Genomic DNA, 19,198 nt, shown 5'->3' on the forward strand with positions numbered 1-19,198 from the left:
GTACAACTGTTAGATTGCAAGCTCCTGAAGGATAAGATCCTTGACCCATTTGTGTCCTCCACAGTGGCTAGCATTTATTAGACACTCAAAATGCTACTGTATGACGACCCGCATAGGAATATAGTAAACAGGCAAAGTTCCATATCTCAGACATGGAATTCCAGAGGTTATATTTGGCACAATATCTCTTCTTTTGTCAAATAACTTCTATGCTAGTTTTCTAAAAGATGTTCAGATTTTATAAACTGTGATTTTCAGGTTTAACCTTTAAATGTTTTGTTCAACAAAAAGGTAAAAACCTGAAAATATAGCCATATACCTAGTAAACAAAATACTGGTATTTTTATTCATGTTATTATTTTAAGAATGACAAGCTATGCAGAAATTTCATATAAACAAATTAATAATCAAGTTAGAAAAGACAGTTTGATCAAATAATTCACAAATATCACATTTCTCTTAAAAATTCTAGTTTCTTGTTTGATATTTATTGAAGACCTATGAGTTTCTAGTTGCTAATAAGAAAACTTAAGCAAAATAAGATTCTGCATTCTAAGACAATATATTCCACCTTATTTAGCCATATGACTACAGAACAGCTGCAAGCTAAATTCCAGTATCCATCTTCACCCCCCTGGTTCCTCCACTACTGCCCATATTATTATACTCTTTGCAATTCCAGAGTCAATAATTAAATATCAGATCAAACACCTACCACCCACCCACACAAATAAAACTAATTCTTAACATCCTCAGAACCCCGTATCTGTCACTCTCAGCCACAGACACAGATTCTCTTCCAACAGAAGCCATATCCCAGCCTGCACCTAACTCATTATGGGATATGGAAGAGATTTGGGCATTCACCTAGCTACTCAATGCTGCCTTCTAAAAAGGGTAACATGGCACAGTCAGACAACTGTTCCATTATTTATCTTTATCACTGTACCTGCCTCAGGACACTAATAAACCAGCCTCTAAATCACTGCCCACATTTAGTATATATTTAGGCATGGGACTCATAAATTTCCCTCCTATCCCAAATGTTATTACCTTTGGAGATTTCAAAAATGATGTAGAATCAGGATGCCTGGGGGGCTCAGTCAGTTAAGCATACAGCTTCAGCTCAGGTCATGATCTCATGCTTCGTGGGTTCAAGCTCTGCATCGGGCTCTGTGCTGATAGCTCAGAACCTGAAGCCTGCTTCAGAGTCCCATGTGTGTGTGTGCGTGCGTGCGTGTATGTGTGTTTGTGTGTCTGCCCTTCACCCACTCATGCTGTCTCTCCCTCTCTCTTTCAAAAACAAACATTTTAAAAAAATTTTTAAATTCATGTAGAATCTAAAAGACCATACTTACAGTTCTTTGAGATTCCTAACTCTAACAACTGTCACTCACCTATAAACATTCTCAAGACTGAATCTCATTTTAACTTGTTCCACCTCAAAAATAGCATTCCACCTCAAAAATAGCCCCCTCTCATGTTATAACTCCCTCAACTTCTGGGCATTATCTATAGTCACACCAAAGGTTCTCTCAATTCCTAAAATTTCCATAATCTATCAGCTCCATCCTAACCCCACTTCCTTCTCCATGGAGCATGCAGCCTAACGGTAGATTAACCAAACTACTATCTACTAAAGTTCTTTCTTTTTTTTTCATTAAAAATATTTTTTAATGTTTTTATTTATTTTTGAGAGAGAGACACACACAGAGTATGAGTGGAGGAGGGGCAGAGAGAGAGGAAGACACAGAATCGGAAGCAGGCTCCGGATTCTGAGCTGTCACCACAGAGCCTGATGTGGGGCCTGAACTCGTGAACCATGAGATCATGACCTTAGCCAAAGTTGGATGCTTAACTCTTAACTGACTGAGCCACCCAGGCACCTCTATTAAAGTTCTTTAACTCTTTTTAACCACAGTCCTTCTGTTATACCCATCAGTCAAAACAAAGATTCTGGATTAATCATTTGAGAACTGCCTTCTTCTTCTCTTCTACATTTGGTGAACAATGGTTCTCTCCACAGGACTCCATAGGACTTACAGAAAACTGTGGCGCATTTAAATTGAGACCAAATACCACATCTAATTTCCTCCGGAGACAACACATCTCACTGGATCCTTTCCCTTGTCTCTGGTCAATGATTTTCTCCTCCTTCCCCAAGCAACTATACTAAATATTTTCTATTCTGCTTAAGGTCCCAATCACTCATGATTTTAATTACCACCTATAGGCTAATGACTTTTAAATTTTATTTCTAGTATTGATCTCTCCTTTTGGCTTAAAATAAATATCCAAATGTTTGTTAACTACTTCTACTTGAATATACATGGCTATCTTAAACTGTGAACTCATTATCTCTCTCCCATCAATTGTTTCTCTCTTGGGGTAACCAGCCTCTAAAATGGCTCTCACTGATCTTTGTCTCCCAATATTCAAATCTGCATAGATGGCTGGTTGGTGTAACCAAATAAAATATGGCAAAAGTGGTGATATGTCACTCTATGATTATATTATGCAAAGACTATAGCTTCCATCTTGGCCTCTTTCTCCAATCCCAATGGATCACTTGCTGTGGAGAGGCCCACGTGGTGAAGGATTAAAGTCTCCTGCTAACATCCATAGGAGTGAACTAAAATATGAAACCTCCAGCCCCAGTCAACTCTTCAGTTTGACTATAATCTCATAAGAGCCAGAACCACCCAGCTAACTGACACCTACATTCCTGTACCTCAGAAACTGTGAGATATAAATGTTTATTGTTTTAACCTGCTAAATTTGAGGGTAACTTGTTACACAGAAATAGATGTTCTTCCCATATTCCTATCTCACTTGACATTAATATCTATCTAGTCACTCAATCATTAACATTTATTCATGTGATGAGAGACCTATTATCCTTAATCTTCCACTACACCAGATCATCATAAAGTCCTGACAAGTTTACTTCCTGTTTCTTAAATCTGCCCCTGAAGATATTCCAAATCTCTTTGCTCTTTCTACTACCACAGTCCTAACCCAGACCTTCATAATCTCTCATCAATACTACATTCCAATACTCTCCCAATTAGTTTTTTTCCCCCATCTGTCCCTGTCAAGAGTGAGCTATTTAAGATGCAGAGAAACAGCATATACATAAGAGTTAAGTTGGCAGGACCAGGAGAATGTTCTCTCAAGGAATGAATGACCCCAGTATCTTTACAGACAAGTAAGTGAAATTTGATAGTCTTGACCATTTTAGTAAAATAGAAAGAAAGCAGCTTATCTACATGATGTGTATAGATTAAGAGAAGAAGCAATGGTGGGCAATTCAGGGATATAGTAACCTAAAACAGTGCACCAACACTGTGTGATCAGGTAGAACTAGATCACATGACACTGCACAGAGCTACCAATGTCCAAGCCTTAGTTTCACCTAGCTGCTATACCAATTTGTCACAAAGCTAGTGGCTTAAAGCAACATACATTTATTAATCTTATAATTCTGGAGGTCTCAAAAGAGTTTCACTGGGCTAAAATCTGGAGGCTCTTGGGGATAATTCATTTCCTTGCCTTTTACAGCTCCTAGAGGCCACCTGTATTCTTTGGCTCATGGCAACCTTCCATCTTCAAAGTCAGCAATGGGCTGGCCAAGTCGTTCTCACATCCCATCACTCTGGCACTGACTCACCTACATCCCTCTTTCACTCAGAAGGATTCTTCTGACTATACTGGCCCCATTCAAGTAAAGGATAATCTCTCCATGTCAAGATCCTTCACTTAGTCACATCTGCAAATATAAAGGAGCATACTCAAAGATACCAGAGATTGGGCTGTAGACACTTTTGGGGGTAAGGAAGAGAAGGGTGGCATTAGTCTGCCACAGTTCAGTTCCAAAATTTCTCTGGCAATGCTCCACAATCCAGAAACAGAGAAAACAAAGAGCAAAGGTGATTCAGGATTGGAATGAAAGATATGCAGGATCAAGGGGACAATATTAAAATGACAGACTTGGCTTCAGTTCAAAGTCTTACTTTTTCTAGGCCAGTTAACTTTTTTAAAACCACAGAGTACTCTTATCTGGGCTCCTTTTTCACCAGTGTTTTCTGATAATCACCAGGAGACTGGGACAAGAAAGTACAGATAAATATGAACATACTCTACTATTAACAACATTGAAAATACACATATTCTAGGTCATTTAAGAAAGGTATAGGTCATGATTAAGAAAAAACAATAAGTCTAATTATCTGCCAAAATATTCTATACTTGAATAGTTTAAGTTTTCTGTACAGTGTATAAAGTTAATTCAGAAACTTCCAACCAAATGTGCTGAATTCCACAGAGTATAAGATTTGTAGTTATCTTTAGATACTTAGACAAAGGCTTTTAACAAAAACAACTCCCACACTGACAGTTTATGCTGAGAAGAAAGTAACTGCAAACATATTTTAAACAAACAACGAATATAAAAAAAGACTTTAATTAAAATAAGTCAACGTTATATTTTCAAATGTTTTACTCCCTGCCATGGAATATTTTTTATATCTTATTCCTTTTTCTGACCTAGAGTAAATGTGGTAGATTCAAGTCAGATTTTGAAGATCACAGTTTATATACAAGGAGAATATCTGGGTGCAATTTTGTCCCCCGTTTATGATTATAGGGTGGCTACTAGGTGACTGGCAACTCACACAAAAGATGAGTATTCCTGCTCCCACTATCCTTTCATAATGGGTGCTTAGAGAGATAATAAAAGTCAAAGTCACACTCATGTGAGGGTGTTCAGGGTGTTAATAAGAGTCACAGTCACACAGGCCCATAAGAGCAGTGGAAAATCCAGGGCAGGGGCTAAGTAAACAGCAGATGCAGTTCTGTATCCATTCTTAGATACAGTAGATGCTCATCATTTGTGGATTCCATATTTCCAAGTTTGTTGACTTGCTAAAATTTATATGTAACCTCACAATCTAACACTCACAGTTTGTTGCATAATCTTCATTCACGCTTGAGTTATAGCACTGTTGCCCTATGAATTCACTGTTAATGAATCAATTAGATGTATTTTTAAAAATTGTTTTTAATGTTTATTTCTGAGAGAGAGCGCCAGACAGAGCATGGTGGGCGGGGGGCTGGGCAGAGAGAGAGGGAGACACAGAATCTGAAGCAGGCTCCAGGCTCTAAGCTGTCAGCAGGGGCTCAAACTCATGAACCACAAAATCGTAACCTGAGCTGAAGTTGGATGCTTAACCAACTGAGCCACCCAGGTGCCCCAATAGAGTGCCATTAAACAGAAACACACATAAAACAAGGCTATGTGTTGATTGGTTGATGAAAATGTGACCAGAGGGTGTTAGGAACATAACCCTGTATTCCCCCTAGAACATAACTTGAAAGAAAATAACCATCTCAAAATAATGAGTAACAACTCTATTTTATTTGCTGCTAAACCTTTACTTTTGATAGTGGTGGTCCTTAATAATGTAGAATATATCTCCATCAAAAGAGAAAATATATACAAAAACATACTTATTAAAACTTGTTAGCAAATGCTTAACCAAGGGGTAGGGGCCTGGAAAACGGGTAGAAATTGAAACTTACGGACCTCCTCTCCTACACAAATTATCCCATTTAATCTTTACAATAGTTCTGTGAGATAGGCTTTGTTATTCTCATTTTACAGTTGAGGAGACTGAGGCTCTAACAGGTTAAAACTTATTAAAGGTCAAACACTAATACATGGTGAACCTGAAATTCAAACTGGGGTCTGTCAAACCCACTAAATCACACCTTTGACCTATTGATGGGCACTGCCACCTCACTGAGCCATATGGCTATGGGATGGCTCTCTGGCCTAATACAGTCCCATTAACTCCTGGATTTCAGAAAACTGAAATTCCCCTTACAAGTCCCCTACCTCCTGGACAAATATGTTATATATTGGTAATCAGAGAATGTGTTGCTGTTATTCTTCATATTATTATTAAAAACCTTATTAAAGACAACATTGAAAGGCACTAGGTTAGTTTATCTAAGAAAATAAGATATATAAATTCTACCCAAAACAAACCAAAAAGTTGCCCACAATTAAGCATTTAAAATTGTCAGATTAAATTAATCTGGTGATTAAAATGTTCACCTACTTCATTCTGGTCATATTTTCTCACAGATCTGTTGGAAAAAATTAAAAAATATATATAGTCCTAAAGGGGAATGATAAGTGAATAATATTAAATAATCAATAGTGCCTAGCATAGCATCTTTCATGGACTAGGTGTTCAACAAAAGTTTACCAACCATATGGATCTATGTGCTCTATTTTAGTCATATTTAAGTAAATCTTTGGGGGTGCCTGGATGGCTCAGTCAGTTAACTGATGACTCCATTTCAGCTCAGGTCATCATCTCACAGTTTGTGAGTTTGAGCTCCATGTCAGGCTCTGAGCTGATAGCATGGAGCCTGCATGGGATTCTTGCTCTCCCTCTCTCTCTCAAGATGAATAAATAAACTTAAAAAAAAAAAAAAGATTTATATGGATCTCCTTGTGTTACTTTGGGTAGACNACACACACACACACACACACACACTGCTTCCCCTCACAATTGTATACACTTTGTTTTTAAAGTGTTTCACTAGGCAAAACATCTAAGAATAAGGATAAGATACTATTTAGTGTTTCAGTTATGAAATGTTTTCTGAAAGAGATGAAATTCTGTTACTACTGTGCTTAAGGAGGAACACGATGAAAAATGCAAATACCTGTGAGCACACAGACACACATTCAGCAAAATAAACTAAATCTTCTTAACCAGAAAGTCAACGTCTAGAATTTGTGTATACTCAAAACTTTGCACTTCACTTTATGAGAGAAACAGGGCAAATAAAAAAAGAAGTAACAGAATTTATTCAGAAATAAAATTTCAGGGGCACCTGGGTGGGTCAATGGGTTAAGCATCTGACTCTTGATTTTGGCTCAGGTCATGCTGTCATGGTGATGAGATGGAGCCCCAAGTCAGCCTCCATGCTGAGCACGGAGTCTGCTTAAGATTCTCTCTCTTCCCTCTGTCCCTCTCCCCGTTCTCTCTCTCTCTCAAGAATAAAATTTTTTTTAAATAAAGAAATAAAATTTCATTATTTGCCATAAGATTAGTATAGGTTTAGCCGAATCTTCTATGCATATACTGATGATTGTAACACTGATTGAGAGGTAATAAAGGACTCTGTGGAACTTATGAAGGTTACGGTTTAAATGTAAATATATTATTTTGGAAGATAGAAATTTATTAATCCCTATGGCAACTTCTAGTTAGTTAAAATAACTCCTTCTCCAATAATTTTGAATAGGGGTTTATCTCAATATTTTACTAAAATTGTGAATTTGAGAGATAACTTAAATATTAGCAGTATACTATGTAATCCAAATTTTCAGTTTTAAATCTTAAAATAGAGATGGTACATATAAATAAGGAAATACAGATTCATAATTTTTAGAAGTCATCAAAAATACTATCTTCTCGGGGCACCTGGGTGGCTCAGTTGGTTAGGTGTCCAGCTTCGGCTCAGATCATGGTCTCATGGTTCATGAGTTTGAGTCCCACACTGGGCTGCTGTCAGCGCAGAAAGCCCACTTTGAATCTTTTGTCTCCCTTTCTCTCTTTGCTCCTCCTCTGCTTGTGTTCTCTCTCTCAGAAATAAACATAAAAAAATACTATATCCTTTATAATAAATTAGGTGGCACATTAGGACTTGAGTCTAAATTGTCCAAATTCCAAGTATTCTGGTCAATCACGTCTTTTGTTTTTCCATCTACTATGGGTCCTTGGTAGTTTCAACCTCCCTTTATATCTCAACATGAAAGTAAACAATGTAGGACAAAAATTTACATATTCAACTTCACTAATTTTGTACATTCTCCTTAAGGTTTAGTAGGAAAGATTTAATCAATAATGAAATAAGTTTGAAACCTACAAATGACAGTGCTCACTGTTGTAGTTTAACAGAAAGTTAATAACAAGTTTAATTTCTAAAATATTTGCTTTGGTCTCAAATGTTAAGTATACCAAAATACTGATATAATTAGCAATCCCCAAACTGCAAAGACTGGTGTTTCCAAAATTCATTTTTATATATTAATTGATTGGCACTCAGAAACGATTTTCAGTATTTCAAAGAAGTGGTAAGTTCACAGTTCTATCTAAAAAAGCCTCTGTGGCTCGGATCACAGTTGGGATATAAAATATAACTTTGACAGTAATATTTCCTCACATCAAACTACCATTTTTAACATTGTTTTTATTTACCAAAAGAAAAAAAATCCTGAATTAAGTTAGCAATGGTCTCCCATCTTTCCTCAGGTGTTTATCTCCAAAATGCACTGAGGGGGATACCAATTCTGACAGAATTACTTAATGTCCTTCTCACTCATAAGTGGTCTACAAAACAGAAACTTCCAGTGCTGAGAAAACAAGTATGGCATTACAAACTTCCATTATTCACATCAATCCCATCTCATGGCATAATATTCAAGTTTATTTGAATGCTCAAAGATTAGAAACTTTGTAGATCTCCCAAGATAAACTGAAAGGACAGAACGTTAGTTTTTTTTTTTTTTTTTATTCCTGTCCCCACTCCAATTACCTATTGTCATTCAGAAGCTAAATGGCTGTACAGACCCAACTTACTCTGCATTCTCACCTGAAATTTATGACACACAACATTTTCAGAAATACTAATAATTTTGAAAATTAAAGTATAGGGATTTACTTACTAATTCAATTAAAATGACCAGACTGCTTCACTAACATTTTGTTGAACCACTTAAGAGGTTGGCAATTAAAAGACTGCAGATAAGTTTCATAAACAAATAAATAACACAGAAAGAGGGATTAAGAAGAAAAACTGGTAAACCTCCAACTTCCTGCCTTCAGGAATGAGACCTAAGCAACAATTCAATTAAGAAAGCAACCAGCCTAAGAAAAAAATTTAAAATAACCCCCTAGTAGTAACTTTGACACCAAGTATGACAGTCTCCAAATCCAAGTAATTAAAACATTTTTTAAAACTGGAATGACTAAAGCTGTTAATAAAAACATACAAATATTATGACATTTATCTGAGAATACATAAAACAGCTCTGTTACAAATTTCTCAAAGCCACAGTTACACACTGTACAATCTGTAAATCCAGAGAGATGGCACATCACATGGGCTCACTGTCCCCAGAAATCTGTGATTAAGGGGCGGCTGGGTGGCTCAGTTGGTTAAGTGTCTGACTTTGGCTCAGGTCATGATCTCACAGTTCGTGGGTTCAAGCCCTGCGTCGGGCTCTGTGCTGACAGCTAGCTCAGAGCCGGGATCCTGTTTCGGATTCTGTCTCTCTGTCTCTGTCTCTCTCTCTCAGAAATAAATAAAACATTAAAAAAAAAAAATCTGTGATTGAGATGGTAAACACAACATGGTTCCAACATGAGAAAACCACCACCAAAACAAAACCTCCCCAGCTTCTTAGGAAATAAATGAGGAGTATTAGAAAGAATGAGGATGCAAGGAAAAGAGACCTGCTAGCACAGCTACCCTTCTCTATGGTTCGTGTTCAGGTTCCGCCAGGGGCACTCTGTACAATCTTCAAATGACTTTGGCCCTCAAATTCCACACCTATGAAATGGTCAAAATCTGTGGTTTCTTCCAGCTCTAAACTTTTTAACTCTGAAGGCAGTCCCTTTATCAAGGTTTGGACAACTGATAAATAGTATATCAAGTTTTTGTGCCCATTAGGAAAATACAAGAAGACAATTCAAACCACTCAATTATGGCTAAAAGATTATGCCCAAGCTACCACATAATAGAATGGCAAAGATGCAATGAAGCAAGAGAGGGGAAAAAATATCCTGCATTTGGTATGTGCTAAACTAAAACAACCCAAATCATAACCCAAACTGTATATTATCATGAAACATTATCTAGGTAATTCAAACAAACTAGTGAAACATGGGTTGTATTTAATGTACAGAAAATAGGATTGTCTGAAAATTTCACTAGTGTGTTGGCACATTCTGGTTTTGGATACAGTAAAAGTACTTAGTATTAAATGATTGATGAGACTGTTTTTTTTATTCTCTAAGAATCCGGTATCAATGATCTACCAGACAATTTTGAAATGACAAATAATATTTATATTTTAAACAAGATGCTTTACATTTTTACTTTTGCATCAAAAATATGACTATATTATGAAATAATATAGCTTTTGAAGCAGTTTAAGGGGAATCCAATAAACATGTAAATATTTAAAAGTACTGTAAGTCTACTGAAATGATCTAGCATTAGCCTAGAACAGCAGATACAGTCCTCAAAAATGTTTACAGTAGAGTATAACAAAATTACTTGCTACAGCATCATCACCCTCACAACCATCATCTTCAATAAATATTTATTAAGCTTTTATACTATGTGCAAAGTATTCATATTAAGGTTGCTTGAAAAAATAGTCTCTACAGATGAGGAAATTACAGTCAAATTAAAGAAACAAGAACATTTATTTAAAAAAAATTTTTTTTACATTTATTTATTTTTGAGAGACAGAGTAAGACATAGCGTGAGCAGGGGAGGGGTAGAGAGAGAAGGAGACACAGAATCTGAAGCAGGCTCCAGACTCTGAGCAAGCATTCAGCACAGAGCCTGATGCCAGGCTCAAACCCACGAACCGTGAGATCATGACCTGAGCCAAAGTCTGTGCTTAACTGACTGAACCATTCAGGCGCCCCTGAACAAGGCAAATTTATAAGCACACTAAACGTTATTTCACAAATCTGTTTTATTCAGTATGAACAGGAAGTACAGACAATAAATGTTACAGTAATTCAGAGTAAGGCAAGACTAACAAGCCTAGGTTGGTCAGGGCAGTGGGGGCAGAGAGGGACGGGATGTAAGCTAGGTACTAAAAGAAGAATTTTAAGAAGGACTTGACTGGGGCGCCTGGGTGGTTCAGTTGGGTAAGCATCCAACTTCGGCTCAGGTCATGATCTCATGGTTCCTGGGTTAGAGCCCCGCGTCAGGCTCTTTGCTGACAGCTCAGAGCCTGGAGCCTGCTTCGGATTCTGTGTCTCCCTCTTTCTCTGACCCTCCCTGGCTCATGCTGTCTCTCTCTCTCTTAAAAATAAATAAAACATTAAAAAAATAAAAAAAAGATTTGACTAAGCACAGAAAACACAAACTATTCCTGCTCTTTGGAAGCTTATACCATAGGTTATTCTAGTTATGTCAGTAAATGATAATTAGACTGAACTGTATCAAAAACATAATCAACTAAAGAGGCACTGGATGAGCAGCTAACATAACATATTAAAAGGAAAGTTTCTATTGAGAAGCAAAGACAATCAACATTCCAAAGGAGGTGTCAGAATAGTCTCAAACTTGAAGAAAAAAAAAAAGTGAGAGGGGGCAGTCTAAAGAGAGAAGTGTTGAGATGTGCTATCTCCTATACCCAACGTGACAGAAGCCTCAAAGAGGTCAGAGAACAGGATTTTGGAGGAGGTTTCCTTGGGGGAGAGCTACAGAAACAAGTGTCCTTGCCTTCAAGATAGAGGACAGATGATTGCCACTTATCTAAAGCCTAGGGGAAAGGGTTTTAATGGGACCACTTGAAGACCTTAATAGGTCTCAAGCACTCAGAATAATATACTGAAGGGGCATCTGATTCATCCTTGGAAAATGTAAATGATGAGAAACTGGATGAAGAGGCATGTGAGAGTAAATGAGAGATGGCTGAATTGGGACCACCATCAGTCTGTCTGGACAAAGAATGAACACTCTCTACAGCACTCCTTATGGAGTAAGCTGGGGTGGGGTCACCTAGGTGTATCCAAGAGGGTTACCTGAAGCTTGAACAGACCTCAGCAAAATAAACATGAAGGCCCTGCAACATCCAAGAGGCTGAGGAAGGAGTAAGTAACCAGCCAGAATACAGATGCATTCTCACTGTCAAGCAATCTGAGGTGAGGAATCCTGAGCAATGGAGGTAGGAGGTGGAAGATGCAGGAGTGAAGAATGAGCTTTAAATGTGTGCCAAGTCTACAACAGCACTGAAGCTAGATCTGCAAGCACAATTCAAGTGAAGTTTACTACTAGTCTTTCCTCTCTTCCCTTCTTCCTTTTCCAATGGTGGTGGGAAGGTGGAGGGGGTGTTAAATCAGCAACAGCAAGACAAAGCAAGAGTAGAAAAGCCCAGGCAGAAGAAAAAAGTCATGATGCCCCACTTTCCAATTATTGGCTTCCCCCTTGCAGTAGGCAGAGCTGGGAATAGGCATGGGGGAGAAGCACAGTCCTTATTTTAGGTTTGGTTTGTTGGTAGTGAACATTTTAATAATCAAATTGAGACCTCTGCAATTAGTTACTGAAGGACAGCTTGTATTATCTAAAAGCAACTAGAAAAGTCAAGTTTATTATCTACAGGCAGAAGATGAGCCAGCCTCATAAACTGAATGGGACAGTGAGTAACACATAATAAAGCTGTTTGATAATTACATTACATATATTGCTTTTCACCCTAATACAATAAAGCAGCAACACAGTGGAGAGTAGGGAAGCACACAAATGTTATCTTATTAAACATAACTCTACCCACCCAGCTTCTCTGCCTATCCTAAGATGGTTCAGCCATTAACAGTCCCAGAAACCTGCCATAACAGGACTCAAAAATCTAAAAGTGATTCTTAAAATTTGCTGGAGTAGCCTGAATATAACAGATTCACTTTAAAAGGCAGAGACTGTGTCTTGCTCTGTGCTATATCTCTAATGCTTAGCAAAGTGCCCTTTACATAAAAGGTGCTTAAAAAACTACTGTTCTTTCTAGGAGATGGCTGCTATGTTAGGTTCTAGGGAAATAGAATCTGAATATGTCTGCAGCTGAGCTGGCTTTTTAGTTAAAAATATATTGAGTCTTACTATGTACAAAATTATAATACAGATTACTTTCATACTTATCCTTTTATAACTAGTCAAGTATTTGGAAAATGCATGTATTTTCAATACTGTACTGCAACAATACAGAATACTTGTGAAAATTTAAACTCGGCTATTCAAATAGAATTAATGTATATATTTTTAAAATATTTAGCAGAAAACTCTCTAAAGAAATACAATATAGCTATTAACTGCAAAATAGTTTATTTTAAAAAGAGAAGAGTATTTTAAAAATATATTAGCCAGTATTTTATTAATACTCCGTTGGCATAGATTCTCTCTTTTCAGTGACAGCCTGAATTAAGAACCTACTATCTTAGAGAGTTATAGTATCATCATCCCTCTTTTAAAGATTAGGAAACTGAGGCTCAGAATTTAATGACTTGCCCAAGGTCATATTACTAGTAATCAGTATAGCTGGAGTTTTAATTCAAGAAAGTCAGATTTCCAAGCCACACTAACTATAATGCTGAAGAGCTGAGTACTACTGACTCTTTCCAAAAGACATAAAATCCGATTTTAATGATTATAATGTCTAACTCTGAAATATATGCTAAGCTTCCAAGCTACCTCTACTAGTGTGAATTAATAAACTCTTCCTGAGTGAAAATTCTATGTAGCAGATACAAGTTTCTAACAATATATATTTTAATCATGATATCATTCTGATAGTATATTTACAGGAAGTATTTGTGACTGTAAAATTTGACAGTTTCCAAAATGGTACATAAGGGATCCATGTCTTACTGTATGTTTCAGGACCTAAAGGGTGTTGGCTCCAACAGAATCCCATTTTCTGATTATTTCATTGTCACATCTTATTTTAATAACAAAAGCAAGAGACAGGGGTGGGACAGAGATTCCAGAATAAGTCAGTGCTTCTCAACATGAGGAGAGTCCCCCCACTTGCCGGGGACATTTGGCAATGTCTAAAGACATGGTCATTGTTGTGATAGTGTGTGCAGGTGGGGTGTGCTCCTGGAGTCTACTAGGTAGCACCAGGAATGCTGTTAAACATCCTATAATACACAGAACAGCACTGCCCGCCCCTACCAAAGAATTAGCCAATCCAAAATGTCAACAATGCCAAGGCTGAGAAACTCTAGTATAAGGGATTAAATGTCCGAGGCACTTAACAGAGGAGGTGGTGTGAGTGTTTAGAGACTGTAACCATAAACACTAAATCAGAGTCCAAGTAACACTCAGTAAAGATTAATAGCACTCGAGCCTTGAGGAGCACTGGTATGGGAGTAATCAGAGAAGGTGATAGCAGCTTCTATCAATACTCTCAACTTTAACAGTTGTGCTATTTTTTTCTGATAAAAGAACAGAAAATTGAAAAAGCATGAGTAAATAGAAAAGTAGTTTACTGGAGAGATGAGAAACTTATAAAACTGCACACAGTTCCACTACCAACTTGTTTCTATTACGTACATCAGGAACCTAGAGGATTACAATCTCAATTAAGAACAATGGGTGTTGTGGACACACCATAAGAAAATCCAGAATAAATAAATATCCATATGCTTCATTTTGAACATCAGTATTCTGAAGACCAAACATGATTTCAGGAAACCCGGCTTGGAGCTTCCAAACGTATAAATGCCCTGAATGTATACTATTATTTCTTCCTGGGCCATCTTCTTCTGAATATGGGGATCATCTGTCACAAGATTAAGACTAAAAACTGGGTACATAGCAAGCTCTGAGACAGAGTGGACCTAACACAAAAACCAAAAACCAAAATTTTCCCCAGTGTTGCCTTGCTTTGCGTGGCTGAGTTTTACCATCATGTTCTTGCTCCTTTTTCCTTTGCTCTTCATGGGAGCCTTCCTTCTTCAGTCCTACCATATTAGTTTTCTTTCTACCCTCAGTCATATTTCTTCACCAAAATCTTTTTACCCTCTTTTCATTCCCATTTCACTTCCATTTCCTTTCTTCCAGCTCTCTTACTCCAGCCTCTCCAGGGTGCCAACTAGGACTGGAATTTTATGATGGGAAGTTGGGAGTTGAAAGAGTCAGACTTACCTATCAGCAAACACCCATGATACCCATCTCTCTTCATCATACCCACACTACTAACAATTGGTTAGCCAACTCAGCTTAAACATATTAAGATCACTTCTACTAACTTTCTGAAACCACGAATCACTTGTTCTCATTAATGGGTATTGAAAGATTGCTCATGATATCTAAACTGAGCAATAGAATCTATCTGAATTGCTCTTGCTTCACAGGTATCAACTCCTCATTATTAACATTAACTAGAAAAAAGCTCACCATCCTAAACTACAGTCGGCCAAATTTGCAGGCTTATGCACTTTTAAAATTGTCTTTTGATAGACTGAAACATTTAACTAAGTACAGACACATGATTCATCTAACAAGCCTTGTTTGACATTTTGTCAGGATAAGGCATGACTCATTAAATCCCCAAAATGGCACGCAAGGTGTGTTTTACCCTCCTACATTGCTCAGGTTTATTCTCCTAAGTATGTATCCAAGTACGTATCCAATAGAAGATACTGATTAATTGGGAAGATTCCGGGTCTTGTTGGGTAAATACGGTACTGTACTTCATACAGTAGTATAGAGGCTTCAGAAGTCTGGGCAGATGCATAAGAGCAAAACTAAAGTGATTTATTATTGTGCAATAATGGAAGTAGATCCTAATTGTTCTGTACCGGCTTATCCCCAAAGGGCAGCGGGGTGCGAGTCCCATACACCCAGCTGTGCGGTTGAGTTATCTAGTTTAAATGAACGTCCCCGGCGTTCCACCAAGTTTGAACGGTTCTTGGAGCTTAGTCTCTGGCTGTTGCTTCCTAAAAGGAGCCCCCCTGAACTCGCCCCGGGCGCCGGGCTCGCAGCCTCCCTGCCTGGCAGCTGAGCTCGTCGCGGCCCACATTGGGTCCCCGCGGTGCTGACCCCGCCACCGCGCTCTTACCTTGGTGAGCTGGGCGATTTTCTTGCTCATTTTCAGGTGTAGGTCCTGGTTATAGTCCATGCTGTGCCCCGCCTGCTGCCCTGCNGCCGTAATGGTGCTGCTGCCAGCTCATGCCCGGGGTCGCCATCTTCCCGATAGACCCCGGCCGGGGCACCCGTCCTAGCGCTCCGGGGGCGGGCCGCGGAGCAACAGCGTCTGGGAGGCAGGCGCCGGGACGGTCNCCCGGAACAAGGGACCCAGCGAGACGGCCGCCGCCGGGGCTGCAGCGGGAGGAGGAGACGGGGCGGGCTGGCGCGGGGGGAGGCGGGGACATGGAGGAGGACGCGGGAGCCCCGNCCGCCCCGCGCCGCCGCCGCCGCCGCCAGCCCCGCAGCCTCGCAGCCTCGCAGCTGGTGAAAGGCCTCTCGGGAGCGCCCGCCGAGACCCGCCGCCAGGTGCTTCACCCCTCGGTGGGGATTCCCGAGCCCTCACCAGGGCGGCGAGCCCCGTGTGCCCTGCGTGGAGCTCTACGTAAAAATGTCTGCGAGAGAAGATGAAGCTGTGGTCCTTCCGACTTGCAGAACACGTGCCGATTTACTGACGATTTTCCACGTGCAACATCGCGTGCGCCAGGGCTAAGTAGCTTTTGCCCAAGACGGGCGTCAAGCTCACGTCCAGTTCCCTCCCAGAGCTGGCCTCAGCACCGCAGACATGGGTAACGAGGTAGCCGAGAATGGAATAATCCCTGCCTTGACCCTTTCAAACTCAAACACATATGATGGTTACAGTGTAGTAGGCCGACCTACTAAGTGCCAAGCATTGTACTTCATTCGCCGTCAAGTATGCGTGTGTGGAGAGATCACACCTCATCAGTCAATAGCATAGCACTGCACCCCTACTTTTTTTAGTCTTAATGGAGACTGAGACTATTATACATGAAATCTAGTCTGGAAGTAAAGGGGAAAAACAAAAGCTGGAACAAGATGCTAGCTCCTTAAGGATTTGGGACTGCGCCAAAATGTGTAATTACTTGTGCATTTTCACCTCTCTAAATGTGTTATTTCCTACTGATTTTCTCCTAACATCTCCTGTAGGTCAAGTGATTTTTTTTAATTTTTAAGTGTATCCTGTGTTGAAGTAAATAAATCGTTTTAGTGCAATCTTAACAGAAACTTTAAAAATGTAGAATTGTGCCTATTTTAAAAACTCTGTTCTCCAGGCAGTTTTGCAGAACTGAATTCCCCCACATTATGATATGTGATTTCTCCTTAGCATGCAACTAACCATTGTATAAACTTGAGATTATTAACAAATCCGATTGGGGAAAATTGTCATAAAGTATCTGACTGTGACAAAATCTAAATCAACAAGGTGAAGACTGAATAGCATCCTGAAATACTCCCAGAACTGTTGGAATTCCAGAAAGGAAGACTGAAATTGGCTACGTCTTTTCCCAGGTGCTAGGTACTCAGCCCACCTCCACCCAACCCCTCAAAATAAATTGTCTAGTTCTAAGGTTCTGAATGGAGCAGATGGCCAGAAACAAACATGCAAAGAGTTTGTTTCTTAGAGTTTTTAAAATTTAAAATTTAAAAAATTAGAGTTTTGCTTTGCTCTTAAACTCTAATAATTCAATGAAATTAAAGAGAATTAGGAGCTAGTGTTATTTCATCAAACTCTAGGCATAGAAGATTAAAAATCATTTTTGAACTCCTGCATCCTTTACATTCTAATCAGAAATGTATGCTCAAAAGACTCCCCATTTCCTTAAATTTTTATAACTAAGTCTTGCTAGGGAAAAGAAGGCATTTTTGGTTTTGTCTCTATAGTATAGTGGAAAGTGAATAATACTGGAAATAAAGAGACCGGTGTATAGCCTTGGCTGAACCTGTTTGCTCCTCAAATGCCTCCTCTGAAAAGAGACAATATCCCGTTCTAACTTGTCAGTTAGAGGTTGTGATCCTGGTTTACACTGAACTCTATCACATGAGGTTCTGCCATCACTGTACAGCATAGCCCAAGAGGAGCCTTATACTAAATACTATACTCACAAGACATCCAGTATCATTCCATGAATTCAGTATTTTTGTCCTACTGCAATGGGATAACACAGGCCATTTGGTATAGAATTTTATTCAATTAATTCTATAAACATAAAATAATATAAACATAAAGAATAATATAATACACCCATAATCCTGTTACCCAAAATCTAATTTTTTAGAATCCAGTAAAGGAGGTGTGCAATAGGAGAGAAAACAGGAAAAGCTAGTTAGGCAAGAAATCATTACTTAGTATGTGTTTTTCTCATGAGATGGTTTATGCAGAAATATTTATTGAATACCTATTGCGTGCCAGGTGCTGTTAGGTCCTGAGGATGCAGTAATGACTAAGAATCAGTCTGTGTCCTCAAAAAGTTAGCCTAGCAGGAAACACAATAAGGTGCAATGCAATGTGGTGTTAAAGGAACTAATAAGAGGGGCACTTAACCTCGCTTGAGGTGTCAGAGAAGACTTCCCACACACAAAAAGGCAATAATGGAACAGACTTCTGAAGGATGAATTTTTCAGACAAAAAGGGTAGGAAGGTCAACAACTCTGAAGATAGAAAGGGCAAAGCCCGAAAGGTGAGAGAGAACATAATTCACTTAGGGAGCAGAAGATGGTATGATATGGCTGGAGCAGAGTTAGTTTGATGGGATGTTAAAATATGAGAAAGAGCATATATCAAGATTATTCATGGGGGTGGTGCCTATTTGCCTTGATAAACGGTTGGGACTTTATTCTGAAAGCAATAATGAACTACTTAAGGGCTTTACACAGAGAATGAAATAATCAGATTTGCAATTTAGTAACATATTTCTTATGACTGTGGAAAATAGACTCAAAGGCAACTTTATAGGCAAGGAAACCAGTTATGAGGCCCTGGTACTTATTCAAGTGAGAGAAGATGGGACATTGACCTAAATTATGACAGTGAAAATAGAAAGATATGGATGTATGTGAAACATCCATAAGGTACAACAGACAGGACATTGAGGCTGAGGAAGACAGAGCAGTCAAGGGCTCCACTTGAGATGGACTAGAGGAGGAGGGACAGGTGGGGGAAAGTGATAAGTTCATTGTAGAACATGTTACTTTTTAGGTACCTGTGGGCCATTCAAATGGAGATGTTCAGTTACAATCCAACAAAGAATAGGAGAGGTAATATGGTAATCAAATTTGAATACAACAAGAGAAGGTTGCTTACAAGAGAAAACCAGAAGCTATTAGTATATGAAAAGAAGCATCTTTCTAGGCAGGTTGTCATCTATGATATCCTCTAGCTTCTCTTTGA

The 19,198-nt window shown here is 38.8% G+C and overlaps 1 protein-coding gene across 1 annotated transcript in view; it reads right to left on the reverse strand.

Annotated features, from left to right (window-relative positions):
• The window catches only part of FAM184A (family with sequence similarity 184 member A), a 120,268-nt gene extending 104,220 nt beyond the window's left edge, over positions 1–16,048 (reverse strand). The window contains 2 exon segments of the mRNA XM_077766080.1: positions 15,884–15,956; positions 15,958–16,048. Coding sequence (XP_077622206.1) covers positions 15,884–15,956; positions 15,958–16,010 — 126 coding nt within the window. The 5' untranslated portion in view covers positions 16,011–16,048.
• Positions 16,049–19,198: the final 3,150 nt, after the last annotated feature.

This window comes from Crocuta crocuta, unplaced genomic scaffold (assembly GCF_008692635.1).
Source record: "Crocuta crocuta isolate KB4526 unplaced genomic scaffold, BGI_CrCroc_1.0 scaffold413, whole genome shotgun sequence".
Classification (NCBI taxonomy): Eukaryota; Metazoa; Chordata; class Mammalia; order Carnivora; family Hyaenidae; genus Crocuta; species Crocuta crocuta.